Below are 13,898 nucleotides of genomic sequence, written 5' to 3' on the forward strand. Positions count from 1 at the left end.
GCAGCTTGCAGGTATTGTACTGACCTGCGCTGTCAAAGTCTTTCCAGGTTGCTCTTGCATGCAGTTGGAGATCCCATGGCTACCACCAGCCACAGCCCTTGGAAACATGCTGTTCTGTCCCACCAGGGACCCCCAGTCAGTCTCCAAAAGAAACCTACCAGGTCCCCTGCATTTCATCACTGATGTGACCCCGGGAGTCCTCGATCACCAGACAGATCACCTTCTGTCATCTCAGAGTCTTCATCTGGACAGCAAAATGAGAACAACTGTCAAGAACAATTTTATTGGTCCCATCATTTGGTCCTCAGAACGATACAAATCTAACCAGCCTTTGGTCCGAATACTGATGCTATCAGTTAAGCTGTGTCACATCCCAGCTGGATTTTCCCAGTACGGGAATCTTATGCTGGTTAACTGTACATGCAAACCCCCAACCGTTCTGCTGGTCTGTGAAAACAGGCCCATTTTGATAAAGGTCTCTGGCTACAGCTGAAAGATAGCAAGTATAATGAAACTGTATTTTCCCAAAATGTTGCAGATCAGTTACAACAAACAGAACGGCGACCGTCAAGGAAAACTGTCACTCTGGGCTCCTTTTTGACCACAGCAGCTATGCGGAAGCAGCTGCAGCTTCGATAAGGGCCAAGGGGCAATTCAGATCCCAGGGCAGCCACCTAAAGCCTCACCTGTCCATCATTACTACCTGCTGAAGTGCGCCGGAATCTCTGTTGACTAAATCAGTCATCCTGTAGGCCCCACTGCCCACGCTGTGCCAATATTTGGTGTGCTTTTTCTCAATCTTGATGGGATCTTTTTATCCGCCTATTACAGATAAGAGGTTTAGACCGATTAAGTTACTTGCTGAAGGTCGCTTAGTCACTCAGCGAGGCTGAAAGCAACAAGCCGGGATGCACACAAGGGTCTGAATGCCTAAAACCCGTCCTTCTGAAAAGCGTGTCCACGAGGGCGACCTCCAGAGGCCTCGCGTGCAGTCACTAGTCCCAAAATCACCTAGCTGGTAACTGTCATAGATTCAACTGGAGGCCATCCTGACACCAGCATGCGGCCTCCCCCAAATTAAGACACTTCAGGCCCAGGGCTTCATCCCCGCATCCCCCAGGAGACCGGTCCCAAAACCCCTTCCGTAAACCCGGCCGCCTGCCGGCAACACTCACCTGTCAGCCCAGAGCGCAGAGTTGCGCAGGCCGAAGCGAGAGAAGGGCGCGGCCCCAGCGGGATCCAACCCCTCTCAAGACCGAGGGTCCCTTCTGGAACTCGGGCCCACTGGGAAGGAAGGTCCGACTCCTCCGTGCCACGTTCACCACCATATCGAGGCCTTGGGAGAAAGCCCCGGCGAGTGCGGGCTGGTAGCAGCAACTAGCGGGCTATGGCTTGCAGGGAGGTAAGAAGAGCCTTAAATATGGTAAGCCCGCAACAAGGTTGCGGCGGGGAAAAAGGGCGCCGCAGCTGCGTGCAAGAGCTTATATAGGCTGCCCCTCGCGGTCACGCCCGACAGTCGGCCGCGCGCGTGGCGCACAGCTGCCTGGGAATTGTAGTTTGCTCGCCCCTGCGTTGTCCGCGCGTCACCTCCCCAGCCCTACGCGCGTTTCCATCCCCAGCCCGCGAAGCGCGAACCGCCGGAGGCTTTCCTCCGAGCGGGAAGAAGCGCCTTCACCTTTCAGTGCTCAGCACTGGGCCCACGCAGGAAGCCGACCCGCCTTGGCCTCTGGAGTTGTCTCCGGGATATCTTTCAAAGTCTGGAAATGAACCCCGTGTGCTGGGAAAGGGCTTGGGCTCTGCTCACAGTTCTGTGGGAGTGCGAGCGAGCAGCGCCTGAATGGGTTTCGGGGAGGGGGTCATACTCCCCGAAAGGCAATTTCTATATTCAAGGCTTGTCTCTTTCACTAATATATAATTTTACTGAGCGCTTGCTATTTAAACTGTGCCTGATTATCTGATCTAGTTTTCATAAAAACCCTGTGTATGCTCTGACAAATAAGGAAACTTGGCCGGGCGCAGTGGCTCATGCCTGTAATCCCAGCACTTTGGGAGGCCGAGGTGGGCGGATCACAAGGTCAGGAGTTTGAGACCAGCCTGGCCAACACTGTGAAACCCCGTCTCTACTAAAAATACGAAAATTAGCCGGGCGTGATCGTGCGCGCCTGTAATACCAGCTACTCAGGAGGCTGAGGCAGGAGAATCGCTTGAACTTGGGAGGCGGAGGTTGCAGTGAGCCGAGATCATGCCACTGCACTCCAGCCTGGGTGACAGAGCGAGACTCTGTCTCAAAAATGTAAATAAATAAATACATAAAAATAAGGAAACTTAGGAATGGATCACACAGCTATTGCAAGTGAGGAGAGGACTGGAATTTGGAGCCCACCCCAGGCACCACACATAGCGCAATGTTTTGTGCATGGAATGAATAAGCCTCAGTATGAAAACTTAGTGGTGATTGCCGAGAATTAAACACCCATCCTGTGCCTAATCTATTAATTTTTATTTTATTTTATTTTTTTTTTGAGACGGAGTCTCGCTCTGTCGCCCAGGCTGGAGTGCAGCGGCCAGATCTCAGCTCACTGCAAGCTCCGCCTCCCGGGTTTACGCCATTCTCCTGCCTCAGCCTCCCGAGTAGCTGGGACTACAGGCGCCCGCCACCACGCCCGGCTAGTTTTTTGGAATTTTTAGTAGAGACGGGGTTTCACCGTGTTAGCCAGGATGGTCTCGATCTCCTGACCTCGTGATCCGCCCGTCTCGGCCTCCCAAAGTGCTGGGATTACAGGAGTGAGTCACCGCGCTCCGCTTAATTTTTATTCTTACATACACTTTTTTCTTTGAGACAGGGTGTTGTTCTGTTGCCCAGGCTGGAGTGCAGTGGCCTGATCAAGGCTCATTGCAGCCTCGACCAACTGGGCTCAAGCAATTCTCCCACCCCAGCCTCCCAGGTAGATGGGACTACAGGTGCAGGCCAACTTTCCTTGCTTACACTTTAAAAAGTAGGTACTACTTTAGCAGGTCGTGGGTGGGCATGCCCTGTGGTCCTGGACTCCTCTCTTTCTCTAACATCAGGTGTCCAAGCCATCAGCAACTCCTGTGTGCTCTACCTTTAAAATGTATCAATAATCTGTTTCTTACCCCTTCCACTGATATTACCCTAATCCTTGACCCAGATGATAGCAACAGTCTCCTATCTCCCAGATCCTGCTGTTGCTCCCGACAGTCTGGTCTCCACTTGTCAGCCAGCCTGCTAAAAGTTTTTAATTTTTACGAAGTCTAATATGCCAGTTTTTTCTTTTGTAGTTTATGCTCTAAAAGCTTAATAATTAGGCCAGGCGTGGTGGCTCACACCTGTCATTCCAGCACTTTGGGAGGCCAAGGGGGGGTGGATGACCTGAGGTCAGGAGTTCAAGTCCAGCCTAGCCAACATGATGAAAACCCGTCTCTACCAAAAATACAAAAAATAGCTGGTCATGGTGGCGGGCGCCTGTAATCCCAGCTACTTAGGAGGCTGGGGCAAGAGAATCATTTGAACCCAGGAAGTGGAGGTTCAAAGTGAGCCAAGATGGAGCCATTACACTCCAGCCTGGGCGACAAGAGCGAGACACCGTCTGAAAAAAAAAAAAAATTAAAATTAAAATTATTAAACTTTTTGTTTTTTTTTTGAGATGAAGTCTTGCTTTGTTGCCCAGGCTTGTGCAGTTTATTATGTGTCAATTATTCCTCAATAAAGCTGTCAAAAACCCAGAAGACTATAGGCGCGTGCCATCACGCCCAGCTAATTTTTATATTTTTAGTAGACACGGGGTTTCACCATGTTGGCCAGGATGGTTGTGACCTCCTGATCCACCCACCTCAGCCTCCCAAAGCGCTGGGATTACAGGCCTGAGCCACCACGCCCGGCCCAACCCAGATCTGTTCTAATGCAAATGCAGATAACCTTAACTGCTGTGTCACGCGGCTCCTCCAGAACTACCCTGAGGTAGGTACCATGATTTGCCTGACTTAGCAGAAGAGGAAGCAGGGATTAGGGAAGGGAAATAACTTACCCCAGGTTATACAGTGAATCTGTGGCAGAGGTCAGCTGACATCTGGATTTAACTGCAGTCAGAGGCAGGCACATGATCCCAGCCCACAGTAGGAGCAGGGAGAGGGAGGAAGTTCAAGAAGCCAGATGCTGACAGTGCATTGCCCACGTGGGCTGACCGGAAAGTCCTCAGGGAGAGCTGGGGTCAGACTGCATTTCCAGCTGCTTCATGCCTCTCTAGAGTCTCCTTTCTCCTTGACCTTCCCAGATCCCGCTTATCCTTGGAGACCCAGCTTCAACATCAGCTGGGATGGGCTTCTCTGACCCTTTGGCTTCCTAAGTCCAGCTCCATCATGGTGTTTGACTGAATGAATGGATGGGTGAATGAACAGCACTTATCCACTTTCATTAATTCATCTAGCTATAAATATTTACTGAGCTTATTATTTTATTTTTTTTTTTTTGAGACAGAGTCTCGCTCTGTCACCCAGGCTAGAGTGCAGTGATGCGATCTTGGCTCACTGCAAGCTCCTCTCGGGTTCAAGCGATTCTCCTGCCTCAGCCTCCCAAGTAGATGGGATTATAGGCACATGCCACCATGCCTGGCTAATTTTTGTATTTTTAGTAAAAACAGAGTTTCACCATGTTGGCCAGACTGGTCTTGAACCCCTGACCTGAAGTGATCCACCCGCCTTAGCCTCCAAAAGTGCTGGGATTACAGATGTGAGCCACTGCGCCTTGAGTTTCTACTTTATGCCAAGCGCTGAGTTAGGCCCTGAGGATATAATCATCACCCCTGCCCTCAAGGAACCTGCAGCCTAGGAGAGAGACTGACATTAGAGGTGGTCAGAAATACATGTGGGCCGGACATGGTGGTTCACATATATAATCCCAGCGCTTTGGGAGATGGAGGCGGGCAGATCACTTGAGGTCAGGAGTTCAAGACCACCTTGGCTAACATGGTGAAACCCTGTCTCTACTAAAAATACAAAAATTAGCTGGGCGTTGTGCCTGTAATCCCAGCTACTTGGGAGGCTGAGTTGGGAGGATAGCTTGGACCCAGGAGGTAGAGGTTGCCGTGAGCCGAGATCCTGCCACTGCACTCTAGCCTGGGCAACAGAGTGAGACTCCATCTAAAAATAAATAAATAAATAAATAAAAGACTAGAGAGACTAGAGTTGTCTGGAGCAACTGGACCTCCAGCCTCAGTGCCCTGGGTTTCCAGAATGCCAGCCTGGAAAGGATGGAGTAAACTTTGGAGGCTCGTGTGCTGCCTCACCCTAGCCCCTCACCCAAACAAAACTCAACCAGTGTCTTAGTGCTCGTGGGACCTGCTTTGTCCCCTTTTGTGGTATCAAATCGGTGACGAAGGATGAGACAAACCTGGATGTGAGTCCCAACTCTGCTGTGTGACCTGGGACAAGCCGTGCCTCTGAGCCTCAGTCTTCTCAGCGCTAAGAGGGGCACTCCCATGGCCCTATCAAAGGGTTGCTGTCCACAAAACATGAACTGACCTTTGGCCTCATACATATTAGCTGCCAAATCCACAGGCCAACTGCACTCCCTTTAGAATTGCAGTTGTCTGTGTCTGTCCTGCCTCCTCAACCAGACTGTGCCCAAGTTCCTTCTGGGGCCCTGGTGTCCAACTCAGACAGGCATTGGAGGAAGCCGTGGGTGCTGTTGAATGTTGAACCTGAACATTGAACTAGAGGCCCCAGGCCAGGGCTAATGAGGGCTCCAGGGAAGGGCTTCTGGGTGGAGAGGGAGCACCTACAAACCACTCACTTCCCGAGTGGCCTTCCCGGGTCCAGCTGAGGGGTGGGGGCCAACTAGGGAACCCACGGCGGGCGGGGTGGAGCGGGTAAGGGGGTGGGGCTGGAGATGAAGGAATGAGTGAGGACCCTCCCCACTTCATCTAGTTTAGTCCCTTTATCCTGTGAAGTAGGGGTCATCATTAGCCCCCTTTTACAGAGGAGAGAACTGAGGCTTCGAGAGAGAGAAACTTTGCCGGGAGTTTCCTCTCGGTCCGACCACCTCGGTGCCCCGCCAGGGGCGGTGGTAGGGCGCCGGGAGCAGGGGGCGGTGCGCGGCAGGGGCGGGGCGCGGACAAAAAGGCCGCGGGGCGGCGGGGCGGCGGACGCGGCCATGGAGGGCGAGGGCTGCCGCTACCAATTTCGGGTTGCGCTGCTAGGGGACGCGGCGGTGGGCAAGACGTCGCTGCTGAGGAGTTACGTGGCGGGCGCGCCTGGCGCCCCGGAGCCCGAGCCCGAGCCTGAGCCCACTGTGGGCGCCGAGTGCTACCGCCGCGCGCTGCAGCTGCGGGCCGGGCCGCGGGTCAAGCTGCAGCTCTGGGACACCGCGGGCCACGAGCGCTTCAGGTGCGGGTAGCCAGGGCGCGGGAGGGACTCCTGGTGGGGGGCTTGGTGCCAGTGCGCTCGGCCACGACAACCCCCGTAGAGGCCAACTTAGAGGTCAAGCGGAGGGCGAGGTCCCTGCCCTGGGTCCCGTCTGGTCCGCTGGGTCCAGACCCTCCCCTGCTCGGAGTCATTTTCCCCACGAACACCGCGGGGTGGGCCGAGTCCCAGAGCCCAGGAACATCCCTGGTTTTGAGCTCTGGACTCTGGAGAGATGAGTGATACTGGCCCCGGGCGCTGAGAGCTCAGAACAGAGCGGGAAGTGTCGAGGAGATGTGGAAGGGAGAGAAGTTTGTGTTGACCTTGAAGGATCGGCAGGAGTTTGCCAGAAAGAGAACGGAGAAACGAAAACCTAGGTCAGGGCAGCACCAGACCTCCTCCAGGAATGAGGGATTCGAGTTACGGTTGCACCCTAACTGGGAAGCACCCGGACTTTTATGTATTTATTTTTTTGAGATGGAGTCTCGCTCTGTCGCCCAGGCTGGAGTGCAGTGGCGCGATCTCGGCTCTCTGCAAGCTCCGCCTCCCGGGTTCACGCCATTCTCCTGCCTCAGCCTCCCAAGTAGCTAGAACTACAGGTGCCCTCCACCACGCCCGGCGAATTTTTTTGTAATTTTACTAGAGACAGGGTTTCACCATGTCAGCCAGGATGGTCTCGATTTCTTGACCTCATGATCCACCCACCTCCGCCTCCCAAAGTGCTGGAATTACTGGCATGAGCCACCGCGCCCGGCCAACTCCCAGACTGTTAGGGGAGACACAGACACCGAGGCAGAGAACCACAGGGCCGCGTGAAGTGAGCCCTGCTGGGGTGTGAGGCATTCTGTGGATCCCAGGGGGAGGAGGTCCTGCCTCTGGGGGTGTCATGAAGGCATCAGTCTCTCCCAGCTTACCTCTCTGCCTCCCCAGGTGCATCACCAGGTCCTTTTACCGGAACGTGGTGGGTGTCCTGCTGGTCTTTGATGTGACAAACAGGAAGTCCTTTGAACACATCCAAGACTGGCACCAGGAGGTCATGGCCACTCAGGGCCCAGACAAGGTCATCTTCCTGCTGGTTGGCCACAAGAGTGACCTGCAGAGCACCCGTTGTGTCTCAGCCCAGGAGGCCGAGGAGCTGGCTGCCTCCCTGGACATGGCCTTCGTGGAGACCTCGGTTAAAAACAACTGCAATGTGGACCTGGCCTTTGACATTCTCGCTGCTGCTATCCAGCAGGCCCTGCAGCAGGGGGACATCAAGCTAGAAGAGGGCTGCGGGGGTGTCCGGCTCATCCACAAGACCCAAATCCCCAGGTCCCCCAGCAGGAAGCAGCACCCAGGCCCATGCCAGTGTTAACTCTAGGAAAGAAAAGGTTAAAGCAGTCCCAGACTCAGCTCACCTGGTGGGATGGGGAGTGTTAGTATCTCTCTGGAGGACAAATGACAGAGGATTCATATAAACAGTATCCTGACACAGTCATGCTTCCTGGATTTTGGAGTCAAGGCTTTCTACAGAAAAGAAAGGTCTGATGGCCGGGCGCGGTGGCTCACGCCTGTAATCTTAGCATTTTCGGAGGCCAAGGATGGCGGATCACCTGAGGTCAGGAGTTCAAGACCAGCCTGGCCAATATGGTGAAACCCCGTCTCTATTAAAAATACAAAAATTAGCCAGGCGTGGTGGCACATGCCTGTAATCCCAGCTACTCAGGAGGCTAAGGCAGGAGAATTGCTTGAACCCAGGAGGCAGAGATTGCAGTGAGCCAAGACTGTGCCACTGCACTCCAGCCTGGGCAACAGAGTGAGACTCTGTTTCAAAAAAAAAAAAGAGAGAGAGAGAGACAGGAAAAGAAAGGCCTGAGAGACCAGATGTGCAACTTCCTGTCTTTGAACCTCAGTGTTCTTACCTGTCGATGGGGCTCATAAAAGATCCCACCTTGCAAGGAGGTGGTGACCATGAATGAGATAGTGGACAGGATGTGCTCACCCAGAGCCTGCCATGCTATGAATTGAATGACAAAAGCTCTCATTCCCACTCCCGTCTTTCTTGGCTGTGATGTGGCCACTCTGGCAGCATTCCTGGGCTCAGACACTCAGAAGCCAGCATCAGGAAGCTGCTGTGTGGGCTAAGGCAGGTGTGGGGAATTCCAGGGGGAGCTTGGCTTGGAGGCTCCTTATGTCCTCAGGCTAAAATGATTCTGGGCATGGGATTAATATGTGACATCAAATCCAGGTTGCCAGCCAATGCCCCCACCCTAGGCCCAGGGGCTGAAAATGGATGTTAGAGGCTGGGATGAACATGAATGTGTAGCAACTATGTTGGGCACACAGTGGCCACTGTGATGAGCCACCAAGATCCCCCTTCCTGGCTGGGGAACCCATCAACCCTCTCCCCAGTGCTGGAGTGCCACTGGATGATGGACTTCAGCTTGCCCCACTCTCTGGGAAAGGCCCTCCCTTCAGGGCAGCCCGTATCCAATGTCCATCTACTGGGGGGCCTTAAAGGCCTTTCCCTCTTGTCCCAGCTCTGGACAACTCTGAAAGTCAAACCTAACTTTATCAGTCTCTGTAGGCTTCATTGAGGACAATATTGTGACATCATAGCCAAGTTAACCCCGTGCCCAATCCTGCTTCCTTTTCTTCCCCAAAACAGGTATCCATCTCAAGAATATCCCCTAATAAACATCTGTACACTCGTCTCCATCTCAGAATCTGCCTCCTGGTAACCTAACCTACAACGGGAACTGCTAGGCAGGGAATGTCCTGGGAGCAATTAGGGAAGGCTTCACGGAAGAGACTGTTTATGTTAGGCCAAATCTCAGCAGATGTAGGGCTTAGTGGGTATCATTGCGCTGTAGCAAAAAGCACAGCCACTTTGTTGGGTGCAGTGGCTCATGCCTGTAATCCTAGCACTTTGGGAGGCCTAGGCAGGCAGTTCACTTGAGGTCGGGAGTTCAACCAAACCTCCTTGAGCCTCGGTTTCCTCCTTAGTCAGTAACATGAGACTGATAATCCCTCCTTCCTATGGTTCTTAGAAGGTTTTCAATCACAGTGAATTTCTTAGCTTCCTCCCCATGGAGACGGGGCTGAGGGGTCTTCCTGTGCACTTGGTCCTGCCTTTTTTTTTTTTTAACCCGTCTCGGCCTCCCAAAGTGCTGGGATTACAGGCTTGAGCCACCGCGCCCAGCCGAGGCTTATTATTAAGGGACTCCTGGTGGGGGGCTTGGTGCCAGTGCGCTCGGCCACGACAACCCCCGTAGAGGCCAACTTAGAGGTCAAGCGGAGGGCGAGGTCCCTGCCCTGGGTCCCGTCTGGTCCGCTGGGTCCAGACCCTCCCCTGCTCGGAGTCATTTTCCCCACGAACACCGCGGGGTGGGCCGAGTCCCAGAGCCCAGGAACATCCCTGGTTTTGAGCTCTGGACTCTGGAGAGATGAGTGATACTGGCCCCGGGCGCTGAGAGCTCAGAACAGAGCGGGAAGTGTCGAGGAGATGTGGAAGGGAGAGAAGTTTGTGTTGACCTTGAAGGATCGGCAGGAGTTTGCCAGAAAGAGAACGGAGAAACGAAAACCTAGGTCAGGGCAGCACCAGACCTCCTCCAGGAATGAGGGATTCGAGTTACGGTTGCACCCTAACTGGGAAGCACCCGGACTTTTATGTATTTATTTTTTTGAGATGGAGTCTCGCTCTGTCGCCCAGGCTGGAGTGCAGTGGCGCGATCTCGGCTCTCTGCAAGCTCCGCCTCCCGGGTTCACGCCATTCTCCTGCCTCAGCCTCCCAAGTAGCTAGAACTACAGGTGCCCTCCACCACGCCCGGCGAATTTTTTTGTAATTTTACTAGAGACAGGGTTTCACCGTGTTAGCCAGGATGGTCTCGATTTCTTGACCTCATGATCCACCCACCTCCGCCTCCCAAAGTGCTGGAATTACTGGCATGAGCCACCGCGCCCGGCCAACTCCCAGACTGTTAGGGGAGACACAGACACCGAGGCAGAGAACCACAGGGCCGCGTGAAGTGAGCCCTGCTGGGGTGTGAGGCATTCTGTGGATCCCAGGGGGAGGAGGTCCTGCCTCTGGGGGTGTCATGAAGGCATCAGTCTCTCCCAGCTTACCTCTCTGCCTCCCCAGGTGCATCACCAGGTCCTTTTACCGGAACGTGGTGGGTGTCCTGCTGGTCTTTGATGTGACAAACAGGAAGTCCTTTGAACACATCCAAGACTGGCACCAGGAGGTCATGGCCACTCAGGGCCCAGACAAGGTCATCTTCCTGCTGGTTGGCCACAAGAGTGACCTGCAGAGCACCCGTTGTGTCTCAGCCCAGGAGGCCGAGGAGCTGGCTGCCTCCCTGGACATGGCCTTCGTGGAGACCTCGGTTAAAAACAACTGCAATGTGGACCTGGCCTTTGACATTCTCGCTGCTGCTATCCAGCAGGCCCTGCAGCAGGGGGACATCAAGCTAGAAGAGGGCTGCGGGGGTGTCCGGCTCATCCACAAGACCCAAATCCCCAGGTCCCCCAGCAGGAAGCAGCACCCAGGCCCATGCCAGTGTTAACTCTAGGAAAGAAAAGGTTAAAGCAGTCCCAGACTCAGCTCACCTGGTGGGATGGGGAGTGTTAGTATCTCTCTGGAGGACAAATGACAGAGGATTCATATAAACAGTATCCTGACACAGTCATGCTTCCTGGATTTTGGAGTCAAGGCTTTCTACAGAAAAGAAAGGTCTGATGGCCGGGCGCGGTGGCTCACGCCTGTAATCTTAGCATTTTCGGAGGCCAAGGATGGCGGATCACCTGAGGTCAGGAGTTCAAGACCAGCCTGGCCAATATGGTGAAACCCCGTCTCTATTAAAAATACAAAAATTAGCCAGGCGTGGTGGCACATGCCTGTAATCCCAGCTACTCAGGAGGCTAAGGCAGGAGAATTGCTTGAACCCAGGAGGCAGAGATTGCAGTGAGCCAAGACTGTGCCACTGCACTCCAGCCTGGGCAACAGAGTGAGACTCTGTTTCAAAAAAAAAAAAGAGAGAGAGAGAGACAGGAAAAGAAAGGCCTGAGAGACCAGATGTGCAACTTCCTGTCTTTGAACCTCAGTGTTCTTACCTGTCGATGGGGCTCATAAAAGATCCCACCTTGCAAGGAGGTGGTGACCATGAATGAGATAGTGGACAGGATGTGCTCACCCAGAGCCTGCCATGCTATGAATTGAATGACAAAAGCTCTCATTCCCACTCCCGTCTTTCTTGGCTGTGATGTGGCCACTCTGGCAGCATTCCTGGGCTCAGACACTCAGAAGCCAGCATCAGGAAGCTGCTGTGTGGGCTAAGGCAGGTGTGGGGAATTCCAGGGGGAGCTTGGCTTGGAGGCTCCTTATGTCCTCAGGCTAAAATGATTCTGGGCATGGGATTAATATGTGACATCAAATCCAGGTTGCCAGCCAATGCCCCCACCCTAGGCCCAGGGGCTGAAAATGGATGTTAGAGGCTGGGATGAACATGAATGTGTAGCAACTATGTTGGGCACACAGTGGCCACTGTGATGAGCCACCAAGATCCCCCTTCCTGGCTGGGGAACCCATCAACCCTCTCCCCAGTGCTGGAGTGCCACTGGATGATGGACTTCAGCTTGCCCCACTCTCTGGGAAAGGCCCTCCCTTCAGGGCAGCCCGTATCCAATGTCCATCTACTGGGGGGCCTTAAAGGCCTTTCCCTCTTGTCCCAGCTCTGGACAACTCTGAAAGTCAAACCTAACTTTATCAGTCTCTGTAGGCTTCATTGAGGACAATATTGTGACATCATAGCCAAGTTAACCCCGTGCCCAATCCTGCTTCCTTTTCTTCCCCAAAACAGGTATCCATCTCAAGAATATCCCCTAATAAACATCTGTACACTCGTCTCCATCTCAGAATCTGCCTCCTGGTAACCTAACCTACAACGGGAACTGCTAGGCAGGGAATGTCCTGGGAGCAATTAGGGAAGGCTTCACGGAAGAGACTGTTTATGTTAGGCCAAATCTCAGCAGATGTAGGGCTTAGTGGGTATCATTGCGCTGTAGCAAAAAGCACAGCCACTTTGTTGGGTGCAGTGGCTCATGCCTGTAATCCTAGCACTTTGGGAGGCCTAGGCAGGCAGTTCACTTGAGGTCGGGAGTTCAACCAAACCTCCTTGAGCCTCGGTTTCCTCCTTAGTCAGTAACATGAGACTGATAATCCCTCCTTCCTATGGTTCTTAGAAGGTTTTCAATCACAGTGAATTTCTTAGCTTCCTCCCCATGGAGACGGGGCTGAGGGGTCTTCCTGTGCACTTGGTCCTGCCTTTTTTTTTTTTTAACCCATAAAAAGTCACCTGTTTTATTTTGTGGGGGGTGGGGAATATCCATTACCGCAGACATTTATATTTTATTTGTATTACAAACAATCCAGTTATACTTTTTTATTTCTAAATGTACAATAAATTACTGTTGACTATAGTCACCCTGTTGTGCTATCAAATGTTAGATCTTATTCATTCTATTTAACTACATTTTTGGCTTGACGCGGTGGCTCACGCCTGCAATCCCAGCACTCTGAGAGCCGAGGTGGGCGGATCACCTGAGGTCAGGAGTTCGAGACCAGCCTGGCCAACATGGTGAAACCCCCGTCTCTACTAAAAACACAAAAATTAGCTGGATGTGGTGGCATATGCCTGTAATCCCAGCTACCCCAGAGTCTGAGGCAGGAGAATCACTGGAACCTGGGAGGCAGAGGCCGCAGTGAGCTGAGACCGCGCCACCACACTCCAGTCTGGGCGATAGAGCGAGACTCCATCTCAAAAAATGAATAAATAAAAATAAAATAAAAATATGTTTTTGTACTCATTAGCCATACCCACTTTCCCCTACCACTACCCTTGCCAGCCTGTGGTCACCATCATTCTACTCTATCTCCATGAGTTCAATTGTTTTAATTTTTAGCTCCCACAAGTAAGTGAGAATGTGAGAAATTTGTCTTTCTGTGCCTGGCTTTTTTCATTTACAATTCCAGTTCCATCCACGTTGTTGCAAATGATCTGCCTCTTCTTTTTAAAACATCCTTATTCATCCTTGTGACATGGTGAGGTTGGCACAGTCATCCCCATTTCACAGATAAGAAAGCTGGGGCCAGGAGGGGAAAATGATTTGCTTTAGGGCGTCTTTTCATTCCTTCATCAATTTTTTTTTTCTTTTTTTTTAAAGATACAGGGTCTTGCTCTGTTGCCCAGGCTGGAGTGCGTGCAGTGGTGCAATCATACCTCACTGCAATGTTGACCTCCTGGGCTCAAGTGATCCTCCCACCTCAGCTTCCCAAGCAGCTGGGACTACAGGTGCGCTTCACCAAGCTAACTTTTAAATTGTTTGCAGAGACAGGGTGTCACTATATTGCCAAGGCTGGTCTCACACTCCTGGCCTCAATCAATCCTCCTGCCTCAGCCTCCCAAAATGCTGGGATTACAGGTGTGAGCCACTGCACCTGGTCT

At 52.8% G+C, this 13,898-nt stretch overlaps 2 protein-coding genes and 1 long non-coding RNA gene across 3 annotated transcripts in view; 2 read left to right on the plus strand and 1 right to left on the minus strand.

Moving 5' to 3' along the window:
* Positions 1–1,826, minus strand: part of LOC105540948 — a 3,922-nt gene extending 2,096 nt beyond the window's left edge. The window contains exons 1-2 of the long non-coding RNA XR_001006281.1: positions 1,176–1,826; positions 159–822 (exon numbers count right to left, since the gene is read on the minus strand). This is a non-coding gene — a long non-coding RNA (uncharacterized LOC105540948). The remainder of the gene's footprint in view (positions 1–158; positions 823–1,175) is intronic.
* Positions 1,827–6,158: 4,332 nt separating this feature from the next.
* On the plus strand, positions 6,159–9,107 carry LOC105540949 (ras-related protein Rab-39A-like). Its single transcript, XM_011981734.1, has 2 exons — positions 6,159–6,402; positions 7,348–9,107. The coding sequence occupies exons 1-2, from the start codon at positions 6,170–6,172 to the stop codon at positions 7,769–7,771; spliced, it is 657 nt and encodes a 218-aa protein (XP_011837124.1). The 5' UTR covers positions 6,159–6,169; the 3' UTR covers positions 7,772–9,107.
* A 1,386-nt stretch (positions 9,108–10,493) lies between these two features.
* LOC105540976 (putative Ras-related protein Rab-42) lies at positions 10,494–12,297 on the plus strand. Its single transcript, XM_011981763.1, has one exon. The coding sequence runs from the start codon at positions 10,494–10,496 to the stop codon at positions 10,959–10,961; it is 468 nt and encodes a 155-aa protein (XP_011837153.1). The 3' UTR covers positions 10,962–12,297.
* The last annotated feature ends 1,601 nt before the right edge of the window (positions 12,298–13,898 follow it).

Source organism: Mandrillus leucophaeus, unplaced genomic scaffold (genome assembly GCF_000951045.1).
Source record: "Mandrillus leucophaeus isolate KB7577 unplaced genomic scaffold, Mleu.le_1.0 Scaffold23, whole genome shotgun sequence".
NCBI classification, from domain to species: Eukaryota; Metazoa; Chordata; class Mammalia; order Primates; family Cercopithecidae; genus Mandrillus; species Mandrillus leucophaeus.